The 21,525-nt window shown below is 41.7% G+C and overlaps 1 protein-coding gene across 1 annotated transcript in view; it reads right to left on the minus strand.

Moving 5' to 3' along the window:
• The window catches only part of LOC118808897 (double C2-like domain-containing protein alpha), a 62,752-nt gene that overhangs the window by 5,211 nt on the left and 36,016 nt on the right, over window positions 1-21,525 (minus strand). Inside the window, exons 6-8 of the mRNA XM_036571779.1 lie at window positions 11,389-11,515; window positions 8,305-8,364; window positions 3,393-3,601 (exon numbers count right to left, since the gene is read on the minus strand). Of these exons, the coding sequence (XP_036427672.1) occupies window positions 3,393-3,601; window positions 8,305-8,364; window positions 11,389-11,515 (396 nt within the window). The remainder of the gene's footprint in view (window positions 1-3,392; window positions 3,602-8,304; window positions 8,365-11,388; window positions 11,516-21,525) is intronic.

Here is a 21,525-nt window from a genome sequence, read left to right on the forward strand (position 1 = left end):
TATTAATAATTCACTCAAAACAGCGCGCAGCCGAACGGAAAACATGCAGCACACCAGCTAGCTCAGGCTCTACTGTCCCTGGCCTGGCTACTCCAGCTTGCTACTAAAACAAACACACTGGCCATAGCTATCCCTTCAGAATAAGAGTCTGTGGAAAGAACTGCATAAGGATTTCTTGTACACAAAATAGCGAGTTTACCATGAACCCATTTAAACTGAATGAACAGGGCGTGCTCTGTTGCCACATTGCCCAAACCTGCTGCTTAACAGTCCCAGTCCCACCAGACCAAGTCTTTAAGGGCACCCGGATCAAGGAGGTAGCAAGAGTTCCCCATTGCTCAGCTTCTGGACTATCCACTGCAGCCTCATGGCATGACCCAGTCCTGCTGGGCCCTCGAAGGACATTGAGGTCATTCTGAAGCTGCTGAGGGTCTTTAACAGTGCTCTGGTGCCACCGGAAAGCATGGCAGGGTTTCTCTGAAGAGCACAGGCAGGTCAAAGGAGACTGGGCTGTCCACTGCAGCTGTCGGGGTGCTTCGGAACGTCGGCTGGGAGGTCTAGCAAAGCCTGCAGGACTGAGCCTTCAAGTGCTGAGGCTAATTGCGCTGCTTTCGTCAGCTCAAAACTGTCGCAGATAAGCTGCTCAATTCCCGAGCCATCATAACGACGTAGCGGCAGCAAGTGTGTTTGAGCTTCATGGGTGATGCCAACTGCCGCATTCGCTGCATCACGTCTGTGGCTGTTAGCTGTGGAGGACACAGGTTCAACGCAGAGTGGCCCTATCGACCACTGCAGGTCAGCTATTTCTTCAGCTAGTCCTCGTGTGGTTTGGCACCATTGCGTCTTATTGTCACCCTCTGTTGGCCTCGCGCTCCCCACAACCGATCTCCCATCCTCGGTTTTTCTGCCAGTTCTGACACCATTGTAGCGATGGGGGTGCTCAGAAGAAATTTTGTGGAATCAGGGGTCTGGTCCACATGCAGCACACCAGGTAGCTTAGGCTCTACTGTCCCAAGCTAGGCTATTCCAGCTTGCTACTAAAACAACCACACCGGCTGTACATGTAACTTCAGAATAAGAGTCTATGCAAAGAACTTTTCTGGTAACAAAAATAACGAGTTTACCGTGAACACATATTTAAACTGGATGAACAGGGCGTGTTCTGATGCCACATTATATTTAACAAAAAATGACACAGAAGCCTCAACAACTAAATATAATATTAAATCAGTATTTATTGTGTCCGCTCTTTACCTTTATTACAGCTTCCATTCTTTTCAGGAGACTAATTTTCAGCTCCTCAAAGAATCTGCAGACACACCTCCAAAGTTCAGTCTTAGAAGCTGGTTGATCATTTTCTGAAGTAATCAAACACAATCAGTGGTGTTGAGGTCTGGACTCTGGGGTGGTCAGCCCATTGTTCAGCTTCTTTGTTTGATGTGTCCGTCTCCTTTTCTCAGTGAGGTTCTTCTCGACAGCTACACATCCTTTCAGACCCACAGCGCTGAGTCGTCTTCTCACAGTGGAAGGATGGACAGAAACACCTGTGGATGTTTTCAGATCTGAAGCAGCTTGATTTTCTCCTCTCTCTCAGAGATGAAAGCTCTAAGTGCTGTTTATCTGATGGGGGCAGCTTTAGTGTCTGTCAGGTTTTTGAACTCCAGTTTTGGAAACTCCTGTTTTTTCTCTTCTTTGACTTTCTCCTTCTGTATGCAAGGGGATTATATTTTATATCTAATCTTCTCAGAAAAATCTCTTGAAAAATAGGTAACTTTAATATGTAACATTTCTATTGGTCCAAATGGAAGATTCTCGAGATGCTGGATATTTTTTGGAACAAAATAAAAAGGAAACAAGAAGTCAAAAGAGAGAACAAACAAAAAAAATTGAGAAAAAAGAAACAAACTAGAAGGAAAAGGAAAGAAAAGAAAGGGGGAAGATGTAAAAAAAGAATTCAGGGAAAAAAATGAGAGAAGAAAGACAAAGGACACTTAAATAAAAAGAGAAAGAACATATGAAAAGGAAGATGAGAAAAACAAAGTGAGAAATGAAAGAAAAAAGATGGAGTAATGAAAGAAATAGAGAAAAAGGTAACACAGTTAACCAAGAAAAGAAAGTACAAAGAGGGAGCTGAAGAGGAAAAAGAGAGAATGTGCAAAAGATAACAATACAGAAGAATGAATCAGACAAGAATAGATGAAGGAGGGGGAGCCAAAGAAAAACTGATAAAATCTGCAAAAGGAGATGAGAAAATAGAACAAAATGAATCAAAAGGGAAAAAGAAAGACGCAGTGGGGAAGGAAAGAAAAAGGAGTAAATAAGACATCGGCTGTGATGTTAAGCTTAAGGACATCAGTGGCATTCAAGTAAATATAGCAGAAGACCCACTTTTCCCTCTGATGTCTGTCAGGACTTATCACTCTCCCAACACATACACCACAGACAGGCATCACGATGATAATAATGCTACCTCCCGTTTCAGGACTCTGTTTAACATGTCCTCATCGTTTCCCATCAGGTGGAACCCCAATACCATTTTAAAGGGCCTATATCATCAAAAACTAACTTCTTGTTTACTTTCTTAATAAAAGAGATTGTTAAAGTTTCAAAACACGCCATTCATTCCTCAAACCACACAGTACATATATAAAAAACTAAAAATTAAATGGTGGAAAACACAGTTTGGTAGATGTAGAACATGGTGGAACACATACAGGATGGTAGATGTAAAACATGGTGGAACACATACAGGATGGTAGATGTAGAACATGGTGGAACGCATACAGGATGGTAGGTGTAGAACATGGTGGAACGCATACAGGATGGTAGATGTAGAACATGGTGGAACGCATACAGGATGGTAGATGTAGAACATGGTGGAACGCATACAGGATGGTAGATGTAGAACATGGTGGAACGCATACAGGATGGTAGATGTAGAACATGGTGGAACACATACAGGATGGTAGATACAAAACATGGTGGAACACATACAGGTTGATAGATACAGAACATGATGGAACACATACAGGATGGCAGATATAGAACATGGTGGAACACATACAGGATGATAGATACAGAACATGATGGAACACATACAGGATGGCAGATACAGAACATGGTGGAACACATACAGGATGGTAGATACAGAACATGGTGGAACACATACAGGATGGTAGATACAGAACATGGTGGAACACATACAGGATGATTGATAAAGCACTGGTGGTCTATATATCCACTACTTTGTGCAAAGAAATATGTCTCAGCATCTAACTTCTGATAATATCGCCCCCTTGTGGAGAACCTTCAGCTGCTAAACTTGAGTGAGTAAGTTACAATGAGGTGCATCCCTTCTAACAACAAGGCAACTGCATAGCCTACACGCTTACGTTTTGACGTAGGGGTCAGAAAAGCCGTTGACGTCCATGGCGGCTAGGTGAGCGCAGCGTCGGACGCCCACACACAGGCCACCCTTGGCTCTCTCCTTGGCCTCTGGTGGGACCTCTCCACCCTCAGGGTCCTGGGCTGGTGGCAGAAACTGCAAGCACAGGAGCAATCGGCCCCGCTCCTCCAGACTCCGCTGCTGCTCCGTCTCCCACTACAAACACACAGATACACATCAGATAAGGCAGAAGCTGCATAGGTCATACTGTCATAACGCAACTACTGTGAGGAAGGATTGTGTATATGATCACAATAACACCATAACCTCAGTGAAGAAGGTGGGAGCATCATGATATGGAGTTGCCTCTCTGCAAATGGCACTGGAGCATTAGCAACATCGGAGGAAACAGGAATGGAGCAATATAGTTGGAGATATTAGAGATTTTAATCTTGTCAGCCAAGAATGAGGAGAAGACTGACATTTCAAAAAGACAATGACCCCAAATATACAGTCAAAACAACTTAATACTGGTAACATAATTACTGGTAAAGGTAAGTGCATCACCTAACCAATTTCCTGACTTAAACCACTTTGAAAATTTATGGAGGATTTTGAAATTGCAAGTCCAACAGAGGGACCCTTGTAATCTTGTGGAATTTAATACAGTTTGTCAAGAGGAACGGGCCAAATTTGAACCACAATGCTACCAAAAGCTAATTACTTCTTACCACGTCAGACCTGTGATTGCCAACAGTGAGTGTGTTTACATGCACTTAATAATCCGACAACTGCAGAAAATCAGATTTTGTCAGTGATCCGATCAATGCGTTTACATGCACTTGAGTAATCAGATAATGGGGAAACTCCAGGTCTACATGAGTCAGACAGTAATCGGATTTCTGCTTTACAACCAGCCAGTAAACTCCTAGAATAAGATGGACACATAAATGTAATGTAAAGCTGCTTTACCTGAAAATATGAACATACATCATCTAGAAAATGAAGAATATTTAAATCCTTTATTTTGTCAAGCATGTTTTTGGTTTCAGCGTCGCGCCAAAAGTGTTTTGCTGTGTCTCGTCACTTATTTCTGTTACTGCCTTCTGTTCCGCACATGCACAGACTGAGAAATCCGAAAGAAATCAGAGTAAGAGTTCACATGCACTGAGAAATCTGATTACGGAGCTAAAATCCAGCCTGTTTATCAGATTTCTGGACCTCACTCCAATTTCTTAGATCTGTGCTGTTTACATGACCATTTGAATAATCAGATAACTGCAGAAATCTGATTATGATCAGATTATTGAGTGCACGTAAACACACTCAATGACTTTCCAACGTAGTACCAAAGTTATTCATAGGCGGTGTCCTAATTTTTTTCCCTCTGTATTGCTTTTTAAACTTTGTTTACGTTTATGAATTCATGCATTTATTCATATTTATACATTTGGAATGCATATATGCACTGGAAGTATATTAAGTAACAAAAACAAGTGTCTCTTCACTCTATGGAAATTATAGGCCTGTTCGCTATAGCTGCATCTCTGGCTCAGCTGTATACAGGATAAGTAATCAGTTTAGCTGAAGTTGAATTTTACCCACAGTGGAAAATGCTTCAAAGGCTGTAAGTCTCTTCTCCTCCGTAATTTCTCACTGATGTGTCACTCTGATGAATTCCGGTCTGTTTTAAACTTGACATAACAGCGAGCCCCAGTACGGCGCACCACAGGTTGCTACCTTGGGAGAGATGATTAGAATTTCTGGAACCTGGCTCATAAAATCTGAATAGTTAGGCGCCAGAATACATGAATAACAATAAATCTCAACAGTGAAAGGAAGTTGGTCTGCAGCCGCTTCTTGTTATTGCTGTGTCTGCTTGGTATTCGGAACGGAAGTCGCTGGAGATGGAGAGAATCTGTCTTCTGTAGATTTGCCCAGGAGATACGCAGAGCAAAGCTAACATGATCAATGGTGGGTTCTCAACTGCAGAGCACCAGCCTCTGACGAAGGTTCCCGAGACATCGCCCTTTTTACTCGTTTCTCTGTGCTGTACGTATCAGCCAGATCGAACAGCGGAAGTGCTTTGATTTTCGCTCATATTCTGTTCTACCTGCTTTGGTGTTCATTATCTCTCGCTGTGAAAAGAATCCACTCAAACACTCAAACACTATTACGGAAAGCGCCGAAGCGATTTCTCTCTGTACAACAAGTCCCTTGGGTATTTCGTACATAAGACAATCATGTCGGCCTCAACTAGAGTCCAGCTCGCTGACAGAAGGTAACATCAGGGACAACACGTGAGATATGAACTATGGTATGAACCAGGTGGGCTGAGTAAAAGCCTTCTCAAAAGGAAAGGCCATTCAACTTTAACCTCTGCCATTTGGAATTCAGGCAAGGAACAGCGCTTCAAGGGACAATATTTATATTTTAGCTTCATCACGATATTAAAGTTGACTCACTGTGTGCAACTGCTAAATAATAATCCAGAACTCAGCCAAAAATAAATCAGCACCACGGTACACTGTTGGACATAAAGCCTGGCCTTAGACCTCGTATTGTTTTAGGCTTGCGACACGCTAAAATCCCAGGACCCATCACTCAACGTGGAGTTGGTGTGACATACCTATATGGGAGTTTCTAGAATGTTCTTCCCTCTTCACATCCATTCATTTAGCGTGATATTTCTTTTACTAGATTAAAGTCAAATAGTGCTTATTTGTGGGGCTGCCTGGACTGGTAGTTTTCGGCTGCATGAGCGGCGTTACGCCGCAGCTACGAGGCCTCTTGGGCTGGCTGCCTAAGCGATGCTATGCTGCAGCTATGAGGCTGCCTGGACTGATGGTTTTCGGATGCAGGACAAGGCTACCCCTTCGTGGCTAAGGACATACCCGGCCTTTAAGGATTCCTAGGCTGGCTGCCTGTGTGACGCACCGTAGCTGTGATGTGAGACTTTCCCCACGGCTAAAGACTCTTTTTGGGCTGGCTAAGTGACTCTACACTGTGGTCATTGTAACCCCCCCTTGCTAGCTGTTGGAAATGTAGAAGTGTGTGTGTGTGTGTGTGTGTGTGTTTGTGTGTGTGTGTGTGTGTGTGTACTGTGTTGTTTTATTTATTGTTGATTATTTATTTTGTTATTTTCTGATCTTTTTGTAAAGCGTCCTTGGGTTTGAGAAAGGCGCTACATAATTTAAACTTATTATTATTATTATTATTATTAGGTGAAGAATGTTGGTATTTGGTATGGAATGTTGGTGTTTTGTGGAAAACAGAGGTGTTTGGTGAATGTTGTGGAGAATGTTGGAGCTTGTTTGGAAAATGATGGCATTTTGTGGAGAATATTGGTGTTTGGTGGACAATGATGGCATTCATTGGAGAATTTTGGAGTTTGTTGGACAATGTTGGAGAATAGATTTTGTTTAAGATTTCTGGTGTTTGATGGCTAGTCTGTGGGAAAATGTGGGCGTCCCAGGAGAATGTTGGAGCTTGTTGGAGAAATGTGGTGTCTGTCTGGGAATGTTGGAGCTTGTTGGAGAAATGTGGTGTCTGTCTCGGAATGTTGGAGCTTGCGGAAGAACATTGTGTTAATTGTTGGAATTTGTTGAAGAATCCTGAGAGTGTTGTCTTGGAGATTTTGTGTGCGTGTTAGAGAACGTTAGTGTTGGAAAATGATGGTGTTTGTTGGAGAATTTTGAAGTTTGCTGAAGAATTCGATGACAGGAGCACACAGACCCAGCATTCTCCAACAAACCCAAGGCCAAATGTACCAGTGTGAATGAGTGAAGAACGTTCCAGAGTATCTAGTCATTGGATCGACTCGGTCATAACAGTGATAGTGTTTGTTGAAGAACGATGGGCACCAGGTTAAAGGAAACCAATCCTATGGCTTTACTTAGGTCCTCAATTTAAGCAGTTCTGTAGGGTTTTTGCCATTTCACTTCACCTCTTCTACACTAGAGCTCAATGAGCAACAAAAACACTGTAGATTTATTCTCAAATCCCAGTACACGTCATTGTGTAATGAACTGGTTACGTAGCTTGCTAATGACAAGCTGCCATCAGGCTGGAAGGCAGATGGAGGGGAGGGCAGAAGACTGGGGAAGCATGTGAGGGGGGAGAGAGGAGATGAGTGAAAAGTGAGCACAAAATCCAGAGAAGAAGAGACCAACACAGTGTGAGTCACTCGTGACCATAGGCGGCTCTGTATGTACAGCCGCATGTATTTATAGCCTTCCAGCGGCACATTATTTTGAGCCGTACGTGAGCCATCAGTTTCACGTGTGACGTAACCCGGCTCCCTGCGAAAACAGTCCACTGAGCCTGCCAGGGTCTCTGACTCTAATAAGGATTTTTAAATACAACGAGACAAGTTCTAAAAATGTGCAACAAGCAAGATGCAATTTTCTCTAGCAGCTCCTCAATCTCTCAGCACGCCGTTCTCCAGGAAGTAGGACAAAGGTGATCACTGAGTGGAGCAAGGCTCCCAAATAAACCCTCCTTCCTGCCCTCCTCATCAATGAATCGTTAAACTTTCCTTCCTCCCCAAGAAAGCTGCGCACGTTCAAGACCACCTCTCTCCTCTTCTTTCTCTTCTCCGGTTCCACTTGTCAAGCGCTTTCGTCCTGGCCTCATTTGACTAATTAGCAGGTCTCAGGAAGTGATCTGCTGAACTGGTTTGCCTGGCTGTGTCAAATGGTCCGGTAATGAGAAAGCAACATGAAAGGGGGGCACAGCTGCCGTCCTCAGAGAAACCGAACTGGCTTTCTCCCACTTTAGTTAAATATTTAATGGTAGAGAGAGTATGGGCAGGGCAAAGTGGAGCATTAGTGACGTGGAAAGAGGGGGAAAATGAGACCGCCGAATCGGTACTGGGATTTAGAGCCAGGGAAGCAGAAAGAGAGGAAAAGGAAATGTACCTCTCTAAGATAGCAGGAGATCCCTCTGAGTGCTGTGCTCATAGCAGTCGGAGACGCCAGCTGAAAGACAGAGATCCAGTTAGTTTGAAAGCAGAGCTTCACCCCAGATTCTTATATGGCTAATGAGAAATGATAAATAGTGGGAGCCATGATTCCCACTGGCTTTCATTCATCATTGCCCAGATGGCAAAGAAATGTTGAGAAAATATTCACACACTATTGTCCAGTTTAATGCAGCATTGTTGAATCACCAATGATTTGAGGCTACTGACCAAAACAGACACAATATCAATGTTAATTTAGCGCTCCTTTGCTATCTGGGTAGCAAAACTAGTGGTCGCAAGATGGTAGCTGAAAAGCAGGACTTCACAAAAAATGCTAACTTTGCTAATAAGCAGTGGTGGACAGTAGCTAAGTAAATGTAATTCAGAACTGTACTTAAGTAGTTTTTTGTGTATCTGTACTTTACTGAAGTTTTTGCATTTTGGGCGACTTTTTACTTTCACTCCACTACATTTCAAAGTCAAATATCTCACTTTTTACTCCACTACATTATGAGAAATCTGTCGTTCCTTTTGGGTTATGTGTGTATAAAAACGTAACGTCAAAACGAAAGAAGCGCAAAGCAAGAACACCAATCAGGGCACAGCGGTCACATTGTTTTGAGCTTGTTTTGACCTGTTGGTCATACCGACCCAGTGCAGCACACGGTTCAACATCAGTGCAGCAGCGTAAAATTTTGGGAGAGTCTATTCAACATAAATGATGAACTAACCTAACTTTGTGTAAACAGACCACAATATAGAAATATGTACTCATATGCAGTTGTGACTGACGTGTCTTTTTTCTGAATTCATACAAACAATATTTCATTTTATAGTAAATTAGTTTTGTCTAGTTTATGTTTATGAACAGAGACCTACAGATGCAGTTTAGTAAAGGAAACTCATTTGTGAATCTGAGTTTAAAGTTTTTATTAAACTTAAACTTGTAACTAAGTTGCAAATAAATCTTAAACTGAAACTTTGGTTGTTTGTAAAAAGTGATTTCAGAGCCACTCAGTTCTACCTGATGGAAACTGTTTGCCTTCAGTGTTTTGTGCTTATGATAATTTTAATAAACATCAGCGTCACTAACTAATGACATTCTATTAAAAGACTGGTTTACCAAGAGAGACACTGGAGTATTTTCACCTAAAATGAGTTAATGAAGCAGAGTCATGTTACAAAAATGATAATAGGATATTAAAGTCATAATTAATCTTTTAGTACTTTTACTTTTGATACTTAAGTACATTTGAAGGCAAATGCTTTTGTACTTCTACTCAAGTGGAGGTCTAAAGGGAGGAACTTCTACTTTTGCTGGAGTAATATTTTACCTTAAGTATCTCTACTTTAACTCAAGTACATGGTTTGTGTACTTCGTCCACCACTGCTAATAAGTGAGTTAGCAAGATGCATATGTTAAAGTTTCTAAGAAAATCTTTACTAAGCCCTTACTTAACATAACTTAGTTTCATACTATCCTCTTACCCTGATAACAAGAGAATAGTGGACCACTGTTGGCCCGCTGATGGCAAAGCTGGTGGTCCACTGGCATTTTGTTCAGCGTTTTCTGGGCGGCCCATCAGTGTTTAAGCAGAGTATTAGACAAATTTCCACTTATCATCACTCGTTTTCCACTCACAGTCCAAATTACTTATTTTCCCTTCCTTCCTTTCTTTAGTTATACTTTGTAAATTAGTTTAGTAACTAATTTTAATCTACATAGTATCAGCAATATTTTCTATAAAATCATTTTATATCAGGCCTAGTCATAATGTTGTTCCCTCTCAGTTGTTTGTCATATTTGTCTTAGTTTATTTTCTAAAATAAAAGTCTCTGTGCATTTAAAGTCTGTTTGAGGAGATTAAACACTAGGTAGAGCTTGTACACTGGACAGTAATCTGAGTGGTCCAAGGGTGGACTAGCAGTGGCAAACAGTCAGTGGGGTGTCGACCTTATCAAGCCAGCGGACTGATATATGCTCGCTATCTGGGTACTAAATTTGGTTGCAACAAACAGTCATATCTTAACTAGTAACAACTAACTAATGTTTACGTTGCTTTAACATGACAATAGCCTGTTCAGAACCAATCTATAAACCCACTGCCATGGAAACACAATAGCGGTTTCGCTATATATTCGGTATAGAAGTGAACGATGTGTACAAGTTATACTGAATAAGACTGAAAGCCTTGTCTGCTTATTCTTTAATGTTTCCTTGCAACAACCGTATATGTAGCATCTTTAAACAATAGTTTTTAGCCAACTGGAACAACAGCAGCGCCAGTTTAGCCGATTCGGCGTTGGAGCTGTGGGTGTTAGCTTCATGTTCAGAGTTCAAAGCAGGGTGACGATTATTGTTAGCATATAGCATTTAGTGTTTTGAGTTTAGTTAACCAAAAAAGTCATATATATATGGATCTCACTGGTTTCCTCAACGCTTACAGCCGCTAAAGGCTGAAATATTCCTTATTTGTAGCGACTTCATTAGCAGCACTAGCAGTCATGACGAGGGATATTTCAGTCTCTTATCTTTCTTAGCATTCTCAGAACGAGTCCTGCAGTAGCTGTGATTCAGACGCAAAGATGGATACTTGGCCTTAAAGCAATACTTCATCCATTAAGCATGATTAATTTGTGCAAAGCCAACTTGTCTCCACCAGCTTTCATTCGTTGTTAGCTGTGGTGACAAGTTAGCATGATTAATTAGCGCCACCAGCTATCATATCATTCACTGGCGATCACTAGAAAGAAAGAACACTTCGGTTGCCCCGAGCTCCCTCTTGGCATTCTGAGAAGACGTCTTGCAAGCGATGGTGTTGCTGACTCAACCTTTCCTAATTGGGATTTGGAATCAATACACGTTGAAGCTGTTTGCTCCCCATTTCTCCGACTCTCTGCGCTTTGAAGATGCCTCTGTCTGTATGTTATTAAGTTTATAAATAGGTAGAATAACTGAATAATTCATATGTTGTGTCTGCCGCCTCTGGGCACTGAGCATGTCCATCTTCCAGGCCAAGAAACACATTCACGCACTCACGGGGGGCGGGTGTTCCAGGCAGACGTTGAAGTGCTTGGGTTGGTCAGGCTTCACTCGACGTAGGGCCACCCTCGACTCACCAATGAACTCATTATGCGTCAGCTTGTCCTCATCACACACAGACACCCTGAGAGATAGACGGGGAGGGAAAGCATGAGCAAGAGAGGGAGGATAGAGAGAGAGTCAGAGGGAGAGAGTCAGAGGGAGAGATGTGCATTTGCACAAACAATGTCATTCCAGGTCAGGTAGAAAAGAAATTTGTCATACACGCAAACGCATGGCAATATATTTAAACCAAGAGTTATAGAGGGGTCAAGCTATGAATCAGCGCTAAAATCAATGTCTGAAATAGCTCCATTAGCCATTCCAGCATCTTCTACATCATTAAAGACATAGTTCAGCAAAAAATACACAGTTTACACAAGTCTGGAACTGAATTCTGCATGAAGGTACATCTCCAGGAGGAGCGTTTCGTTATTGACCACAGAAATCTTATTCCTAACTAGCAAAACAACAGCCAGTAAACAAAAGGCGGCTGCACATCTGTTAGCATTAGCTGCTGTATTCTTTCTGACAAGCTTTCAAAGCAGAGAGACGTTGAGAAAGAATGAAATACATCAAGGTTTTACCCAATAAATCAAAGGTTATCAGAGGCTTTTTCACTCAATAAGGTACTTGCTTGAACAAGAAACTGTAGGCTGGTAACCCTTGCTGTCATTAGTCACTGTAAAAACTATCGTTTACTAACCGTCCAAAGCAGGCGACCGATAACCTCAAGCAAATAGACTTTATTATTGGTTGCTAAATGATTTATTTTATCATATTATCATATTCAGTACCTCACTTACCCCAGATGTGGTTGATCTAACCAAATGTACCTTTTTTAGGTTAGCACTGGAGCTACGAGGCTAATGTTGCTAACAAACAATAGAAGTCAATAGTCACAAAATTGCCCAAAATGCCTCTCAACAGAATTTAACACAACACCCATTGTCTAAAATGGCTGTCCACTGCTTTCAGCAACACAGTGAAGTTTTTATAGTTCATGGTCATGAACATGGTCAGTATGTCCATGGTCATGAATATGGTCAGTATGTATATGGTCATGAACATGGTCATGAACATGGTCAGTATGTACATGGTCATGAACATGGTCAGTATGTATATGGTCATGAACATGGTCATGAACATGGTCAGTATGTACATGGTCATGAACATGGTCATGAATATAGTCAGTTTGTACATGGTCAGTATGTACATGGTCATGAACATGGTCATGAATATGGTCAGTATGTCCATGGTCATGAATATGGTCATGAACATGGTCAGTATGTACATGGTCATGAACATGGTCATGAATATAGTCAGTATGTACATGGTCAGTATGTACATGGTCAGTATGTACATGGTCATGAACATGGTCAGTATGTTTAAGTTATACTGACTAAAAAAAAATAATAATAACTCTATCTACGTAACCTAAATAAAGACTAGTTGTGGTTTAATTGGACTAAGATAAGTTTTGGGGATGTATTTCTGGAAAAGATTTGGGTGGCTGTTCACTTCTAGTGTTTGCTAGCTAGTTTGTTTTCCTCGTAGTTCCAGCGCTACACTAAAGGACACCAAATCTTGTTTGGCTGCTGGACTATGGACTACAAATTTTGTACTTTTTTTTTTTTACTATTCCTTTAATGTTCCACTGAGGTTACCCCTTGACGTCATTCAGCAGCCGCAAAGACATGTTGCATTCCACTCGTGCCAACTGGAGCTCTGTCCTCCGAGGGGGAAGATTGGAGACTCTTAAAAGTACTTAAACTCAGATTAAAAAAGAACAAGCGTAAAATGCTATTCCCATTGTGTTCTGATAACGGCGCCTTCAGGCACAGTTTAATCAGGAATGAATGAAGTTGTGGTAATTACTCATTCAGCCCTGCTTCATGTCGCTGGGCTGACACGAATGAAAACATGACTTATTTAAAGAGAGACGATAGGTTTTTCTTTATGTCAGTGGTTGGCCGCCAGGTCCTTCTGTGCCAGGAATAATTTAATTGGAATTAAAAGTTGAATGATTAGTTCATTATTAGTTCATTATTCCAATCTCGCAATGTTGCCCTCAGCCCTTCACTTGAAGACCGGAATGTAGGAATGGAGCTCACTGTTGTACGGAAGAGGACCGGTCCATCGCATGGTTCCTTTGCTCAGCATTGGACTGATGTTTCTTCCTACTACAGCTCAAGGTCAGTGACTAGGCTGATTGCATTGGAACCTATCATCAAGGCCTCGGACTGCATGATTAGCAGGTGTTTTCAGAAGGCCTTGATTAACTGACCATGGTTTTGGAACTGAACTCTACATGAAGGTAGATCTCCAGGGAGGCGGGTTATTGACCACAGAATGCTTCTTGAGAACTAGCAAAACAACGACAAGTAGTCATGGAAAGCTGATGTAATTTTAGCGATTTGTTAGCATTAGCGACTGTATTGTTTTGACAAGTTCTTAAAGTAGATGGATGTTGAGAAAGGCTGGAAAACATTCAATTTTACCCTATAAATCAGATACATACATACATACATCATCTAAACCGCTTATCCTTCTGGGTCACGGTGTATTATTCAGATATTATTGAGGAATTTTCACTCAAACAGGTACTGTGTGGGAATTTTCTCTTGCTAACACAGGCCAAATGCTAATTCTTGAACAACAAACCGTAGGTCGCTAACTTGGGAGTCACTGTGGAAACAGCATCCTCTCCTAACCATCCAATACAACGGCTGAAGGACCCCCCCATGGGCTTTATCTCTGAACAGCTGTAATAGTTTCCATTAGATAAAAGCTTCATATAATCACCGCTAACTAGCTAATTAGCTAAAAAAACATAGTTCAGTTAAAGACCTATAGAAGCTGGTCTAAGCTAGGCTACGAGCACCGTGCCTGTCAGTTTGCTATACTGCATCACCATCTGTTAATTTGTTTACTATTTTGTACACATATAGCTTGCATGTGCAGTCTGAAGAAGATAGCAAAAAAAGTTCTGTAATGACACCGAAGCCCTGATCACTGAACCACCCAGTTAAAATGCCTTATCTTTTTTCGTTCCAACAGGTGTCATTGGGATGATAAGAATGGGAACAGGCTGTTAGCGCTGCTCTGTAGGCGACCCTGCCAGTCTGCAGTGACAGCAGAGGAGGGTAAAGTTCAGCTCCTCACTGCTGGGCTTTAGTTACATTTAGGGAATCATATGACTTTAAAGAGGGGGCAATTATTTATTATCACCCACCCCTAATTCTTCAGTGATATGAAGAAAATTCTCACATTTGTGGGTTTCTTTGCTCTCTTGTTCAGCCATCTTGCCAATTTTTCTATTTTCTCATAACCCTCTGTTTGGAGTTCGACTCTGAAAAACCTCCATTTGGAGTGCCATGTAGCCACTCTACCCCTCCACCCAACAAAAATCAGGACACCCTACCCCTAGACGTGAATGCACAAAATGGAGGGGTAGGGCTAAGTGGCAAGGGGTGAAATGGGATTGGGCCTACATCTATACGTCAAAGAAATGGTCCGAACATGCAAACGTGTACTGTCAAAGGCACTAAGCAATTTCTAAATTTTGTCAGTAAACGTGAATGTGAAACACATAAATTATACTTGTAGTCAAAAATTCATAAACATATTCTACAAAAAAAGTATAATTGTTTTTGACTATAGTTTTCCAGGCAGTGGACAAGCTTCGTTATTATGCCTGAGCACCATGGATACCAGACAACCGTATGCTGAGTGCACACTACTATAATGTTCAGCCCGATTTTAACACTGATTTGCCGCTTTATAACAAATATTTTTACAAAATAAGAGCTCGGTAGGAAGCGATTAAGGGCGCGGATGATCTGGTAGTAATAACAAGTCAATCTTTACCGCTTTACTGATCAAGCCTTCCGATATTTTCAAACATGTTTGGTTTTTACGACTCAAAATGTTCTGAAGAAAGTGAACAAGTGATTCAGGCAACAGCCAATGAGAGAGCTAGGAGAGAAAAAAGGTGAAGGCATCAAAATAAAAAAGTGAACGCAGGTACAGTACGGGAGAGAGGAGAGGAGAGGCGGGCAGAGGTGGAGAACAAAGCGGAGTAGAAGACGAGCAGAAGACGGCGCAAGAAAAGAAGAGGAAGTCTGTGTACGCCTATTTCTGAGGGTCCTGAATTCTGACTGTATTGGGATCGTCTTTGTTCAGGCAGTCTCTTTTTTCTTTCTGTTTATGCCCTCCCTCTCTCTCTCTCTCCCTCTGTCTCTCTGTTTGGAGCCCTGGGAGCAGAGTGGTGAAATTGGGTCCTGTCACCGGCCTCCGGAACTCTCAGGCCATGCAAAAGCATGCGCGGTATGCCAGACGAGCGTTGCCCCGGGAAACGGTGCGGGTCGATAGTCTTTTAAGGACCGGCCGGTAATTTAGTGTTCGTCACCCTGTCATCCCAGCGGAAAATGAGAACCCGGCCACACACTCACTTATGCTGAAGAGGGACACCAGAGAGAGAGAGAGAGAGAGAGAGAGAGAGAGAGAGAGAGAGCGAGAGAAAGAGAGAGAATAATGATCATAATAATAATGAGTGACGAGTCTAGAAGGATGGAGAGATTAAGCTACTTAATCTTTACATGAGAGTAAATGATCGCTCTGCTATTGGAGTGACAGATGACATTCAGTCGGCAGGGCTATTGGAAAAGCCTGCCTAGTTAGTCTGGAGGGGTTTAAAGCAGCCATGGATCAATTTCAGACCGGTGTGAAGTCGGCAATTTATATGCAGAACAGCTCATTCGGTTCATAATTTGCCAACAGAGAGTTTAACGGGAATCCATCGTTTTACCCTTTTCCAAAAAAAGGCTCTACAAAGGCTTTAAAAAGTTCAGTGTAGGGAAAATTAAGTCGAAATGGAAAGCTAAGAAGATGATTTATTGCTAATGGAAAAGAAACGCTGGTGGACAGAACCCAGTGTATGTTATTCATTACTAAGCTAACTTAACTGCAATCTGCAGTTCGGCTCAGATCTTCTTAAGCTAACTCCCAGTAAACGTAATGTGCATAGACAGCTTATCGCAGAGCTGCTGAATCACCATGGGCAGGGCTCGGCACCATGCGGCTCTTTTACTGCCCTGTTGTGGCTCCACAGCAGAATCAGATTTGTAGGTAAAAATAAAATAATCCTCCTTTACAGTAAAATAAAGCTCTGCTGATCGTTCAACACAGTTTAACAATAAATGGTCTTAAACTCTGGAGTTAATGTAGAACTGCTAATTCACCCTTTAACCCTGAAGATCAGCACAGACTGCTGGTCTTCTAGCAACACATACAACAATCTCACCTAGCTAGTAGCTAACGAAACTGCAAAGAGAAAGATTTAAGACGAACATCGTTTTATGATTTGGAGATGAATGGACTTATTTGCGTTTATAATCACTCCAGCTGGTTTCCTGATACGTTTAATCTGCAACGAGAAACTGACAAACACTAAAAAGTCATGAGGCTGAAGTCAGTTTCTTGTTTGCCAGCTTCTTGTTCAAATTCTCCATTTCCACCTTAAATAGTGCAGCAGTTACATTCTGGCGCTTCAGGCACCATTTAAGGTGGAACGGGAAAATTCAAAGAAGCTGGCGAATGAGAAGCGACTTCAGCCCCATAAAAATAAAACATTGAGAGACATTTTACAAGAAACTGTTTTACTTTTGCAGAAAAGTTTCCTGGGACAAGTTTTGTACTGGGGGGAGTTTTGGTTGTTCTGGGAGGACTTTTGGTTGTACTGGGAGGAGTTTTGGTTGTACCGGGAGGAGTTTTGATTGTACTGGGAGGGGGTTTGGTTGTACTGGGAGGGGTTTCTGGTTGTACTGGGAGGGGTTTTGATTGTACTGGGAGGGGGTTTGGTTGTACTGGGAGGGGTTTCTGGTTGTACTGGGAGGGGTTTTGATTGTACTGGGAGGGGGTTTGGTTGCACTGGGAGGGGTTTTGATTGTACTGGGAGGGGATTTGGTTGTACTGGGAAGGGTTTCTGGTTGTACTGGAAGGAGTTTTGGTTGTCGAATGTGTCTTGGAGAGACGTATGTGTTTACACTGTTATAATGTGGCTTAAATGCATCTCAATTCACCTCCTGAAGTGGTTTGAACGATTGGATTTGTCTCTGTTTTGAACGTATTTACATTTGCGTTTTTATGTGGCCTGACCTCATCTAGACATAATCCTGATCCTCCAGATCCTCTTTACTTGTGTGCACCTACTGCCACTTTACCTCTTCCATCCTTCCGTCTTAAAACCCATGAGTTACAGCATCCTCCCAACAAAAGCATCCTCCCTGTCTCACAGCTATGGATGTAGCTGAAGAGGGCTGTAATTCTCTGCCATTGCATCACTAAATGCTGTCCCATTTTGTAGGATCCTTCAGATGTGGCTGAGAAATAAGTCCTCCGTTTGTGAGAAATGGAAGGACATAGCTGGTGTATCCTGCGAGATGTTAGCTGGCTCGCAAATTTCTTTCTCATGTGAACCTAAAATGGCTAAATTAGATGTTTCTGAGGAGATGAGACATAAGATAATCCACTTGCAAACTGTCTCTGGGACAAGACCCCTCTTATCATTGGGATGGTTCCCTCAAGGGTCCATCTCAGTACCTTTAGTCAGGGAACATAACTGAACCATAATCCACTGAAATGATATGTTCTAAGCTGTACTGACTCCACACACCCCGTCTCGTCTCCAGGACTTTTATTTTATTGTTCTGATTTAAAACATTTGTTTATGAAAAGGTACAAATACGAACTTTTCACCTGGAAAAACTTATTTAAGGTTCACAATCAGACCTTAAAACCACTGTTGTACCTTTGAGGGAACATCTACACTGTTTGTACCTTGATGAACAAAAAATGTACCTGAACAGAACCTTTATTTCTAACAGTGTAAGGAAGACGAAAATTAAAAACAGGAGTTTCCACTGATGAGTCTAAATGCAACCAACTACTACGACTGAACTTTGGAGCATGGACTTAATTATCCGTCCAGATTCTTCCTACGAGAATGGGAGGTGCAGTAAAGGTAAAGGATGGATTCATTACATACTGAAAACAATGATATTATTTTTAGTCATTGTAATTTTCAGTTTTATATAAGTTTCCTGCTCTTAACAAATGAATAGCTTGTACTTGTGTAAAATGGCTGGAGATGAAATAAACGAAGGGGGTCTCTGACTTTTACACCGCAAATTCTCGCACACATGCTTCTCATCCCCCTGCGCTTGTTGAGTGCGTGCTATTTGTGTTTGTTTCCGCGGAGGTTAATATGAGTTCTCACCTGCCTCGAGCGGTCTAACTTAGCCCGGGAAGACCGACACCCACCACCATCCTCTATTTCTCTCTCTCTCTCTCCCTTTCTTTTGCACTCACACACACACAAACACACAAACACACTACTCACAACCTCTCCAAGGGTCAGTGAAATTAAATGCCCCCCAGAAGTAACTCTGACCTCAATCTGTCACTACAGCTGGAAGAGGCACAGAGAGAGAGAGAACAGAACAGAGAGAATGTGCTGACAGTAAACAATCGTAGAGGAACGCTGCAGGTAGGGCCGGGTAATAAGGCCAAACAATCTCAGTAGTTTCAGACATTTGGGTCATGTGCAATATATCAGTTTTGACAATTTCAATATTACCGTGCACATAATGCCATGAGAATAATGTCTTTGAGGACATTAGAGGTTGACTGGACGCACCATGTGGACTGTTAGCAAGAGTTAAAGACACAACCAATATTGTGTGACCATGCAATACTGAAAATACTTGATTGGTGCAGCATGAAACTGGCCTACATCTTCATATACATCCCAGATCTAACCGCAGGGGGAGCCCAGATGATAAAATGTAGTGACATGAAGGCAACGAAGGACGACTGACGCGAGAGGGATGTAACCTTAAGAACGCTTATTGGATGCCAAATCAACCCCTGTGGCGATGCTGAGTGACTACAGCCTCCTTATTCCTGACCAGCACAGGCATCAGTGAAAGACAGGAGCAAACAGTAATGGAGACATGGGGCACACCTGCCTGAGTGACACAGCTCCAATGAGAACCATCAAAGACCACACGCAGGGCTGGCTTTGTAGCTTCTTACTGACGTCAACAGTTATGCCGGGGGTCGGCAACATGGGGCTCTTGCACTGCCCTGTTGAGGCTCTAGAATTAGATTTGTAGGTAAATATAAAATAATCCTCCTTTACAGTAAAATAAAGCTCTGCTGATCGTTCAACACAGTTTAACAATAAATGGTCTTAAACTCTGGAGTTAATGTAGAACTGCTAATTCACCCTTTAACCCTGAAGGTTGGTGTGCAGACTGCTGGTCACCATAGCAATGCAAACAGCTAGTAGCCTAGCTAGTAGCTAATGAAAAGGCAAAGAGAAAGATTTAAGACGAACATCAATAATTTGGAGATGAATGGATGTATTTGCGTTCATAACCACTCCATATAATCTGCAGCGAGAAACTGTCAAACACTAAAAAGTCACAAAGCAAAGTTTCTCATTCGTCAGCTTCTTGTTCAAATTGTCCCGTTCCACCTTAAATGGTGCAGTAGTTACATTCTGGCGACATTTAAGGTGGAATGGGAAAACTCGAAAAAGAAGCTGGCCAATGAGAACCTGACTACAGCCTCGTAAAAGTCGAAAAGTTGTGGAAAAGTTTCCTGCCGGAGATGCGAGAAAAGCAGCTATAGCTGAGCTAAAGCTTAAAGCAGAGCATTTTTGTTTATATTTTTAGCCTATATTACTACATTAGCACATACTGAGACATATTTACAGCCGAGATGGTAAAACGTTACTTCAATAAAATGGACATTAAATGTTGCGGCTCCCAAGGTGGTTTGATTTTTGTTGAAAGGACAAAATGGTTCATCTGAACATTTGCGCCGCCGACCCCTGTGCTATGCAAATGGAGATTTTTTGGTGATTTTGTGACCTCTCTGGTGGAAATGTGTAATTGCACATAACACGCAGACCCCTTCCCCGAGTGGATGAATCTAATGATTGTGAGCGCAAAGAGTATTCAATGAGAACTCAGGTGAAGGACGTGTCTTCCATGGATATGAGTTAATTATATGCTATTGTCATTAAATCTTCATTAGTGTAATGTTGATTTTGCATTTGAAGCCTAAACTTTGAGGCTGATCTTCTTTTTGAGGTTGTGCATGTGACGTTAATGCGTAAAAACATATGACATGTTCTGAAAAATCTGACCGACACCTCTGATTTTTGAAAATTATTATTTCAAGCTTTACAGCATAACTTGCAGCAGATCGTGGACATGTTTTGTGAAGCTACCCCTCTCAATTTTGACAAAAAAATTGTGAAATATCAGATTGTGCTTCACGTTCTGCTAAGGTGGATAGTGCAATGCTTGTGAGAAAATAAGCAGAACGTAAAGAAAATGAAACAGAAATAAAACAGCAAATCAATTCAGTTGAATGCAGCCAAAAGGATGTTAAAATTTAATTTGTGTGCTCAAAAATAGCCTCACGTTATTTCTACGTAAAGAAATAGAACTCTTGGATAACATCTTGATCTTGTAAGAAGAATGTAGGGACCACCATGAAAGATTTTGTGCTAAAAGTGGGAGAGAGCATAGACCTATTAGGCTGGAAACAGACTGAGTAAGAAATTTCTAATCCAGCACCTCGGGAAGGCAGAGCTCAAAGTCGGGGGACCCCCAGAAAACTCCAATTAAGCATGTAGAAGTGTTGCTGTGTGGAGAACACTTTATATGCAGTGAAGATAAACATCACCTCCTGTAAGTAAAAAGAGTCCCATTAGCTAATAATAGTGTTTCGATAGCTAGCTTGTTTTGCTTGTGCTCTCAACTGTACTAATGGTGGGGTTTTAAAGTTGTCCTCAGGCGTGTATTTACATTACGAGATCATATGTGGCTCAGCAACAACTGATAATGATGAAAACTTTATCTACACTGAAAATATCTATACCTTTAAAAAAAGATGGTTCTTCAAGCGTTCTTTAGTAAAGAAAATGGTTCTATATAGAACCATGAACACTCAAAAAACCCTTTGCATGATTAAAAGGTTCTTCAGATTGATGGAAAATGTGCATGAAAGTGGTTTTAT

The sequence above is a fragment of the Colossoma macropomum genome, unplaced genomic scaffold (assembly GCF_904425465.1).
Source record: "Colossoma macropomum unplaced genomic scaffold, Colossoma_macropomum, whole genome shotgun sequence".
Lineage (NCBI taxonomy): Eukaryota > Metazoa > Chordata > Actinopteri > Characiformes > Serrasalmidae > Colossoma > Colossoma macropomum.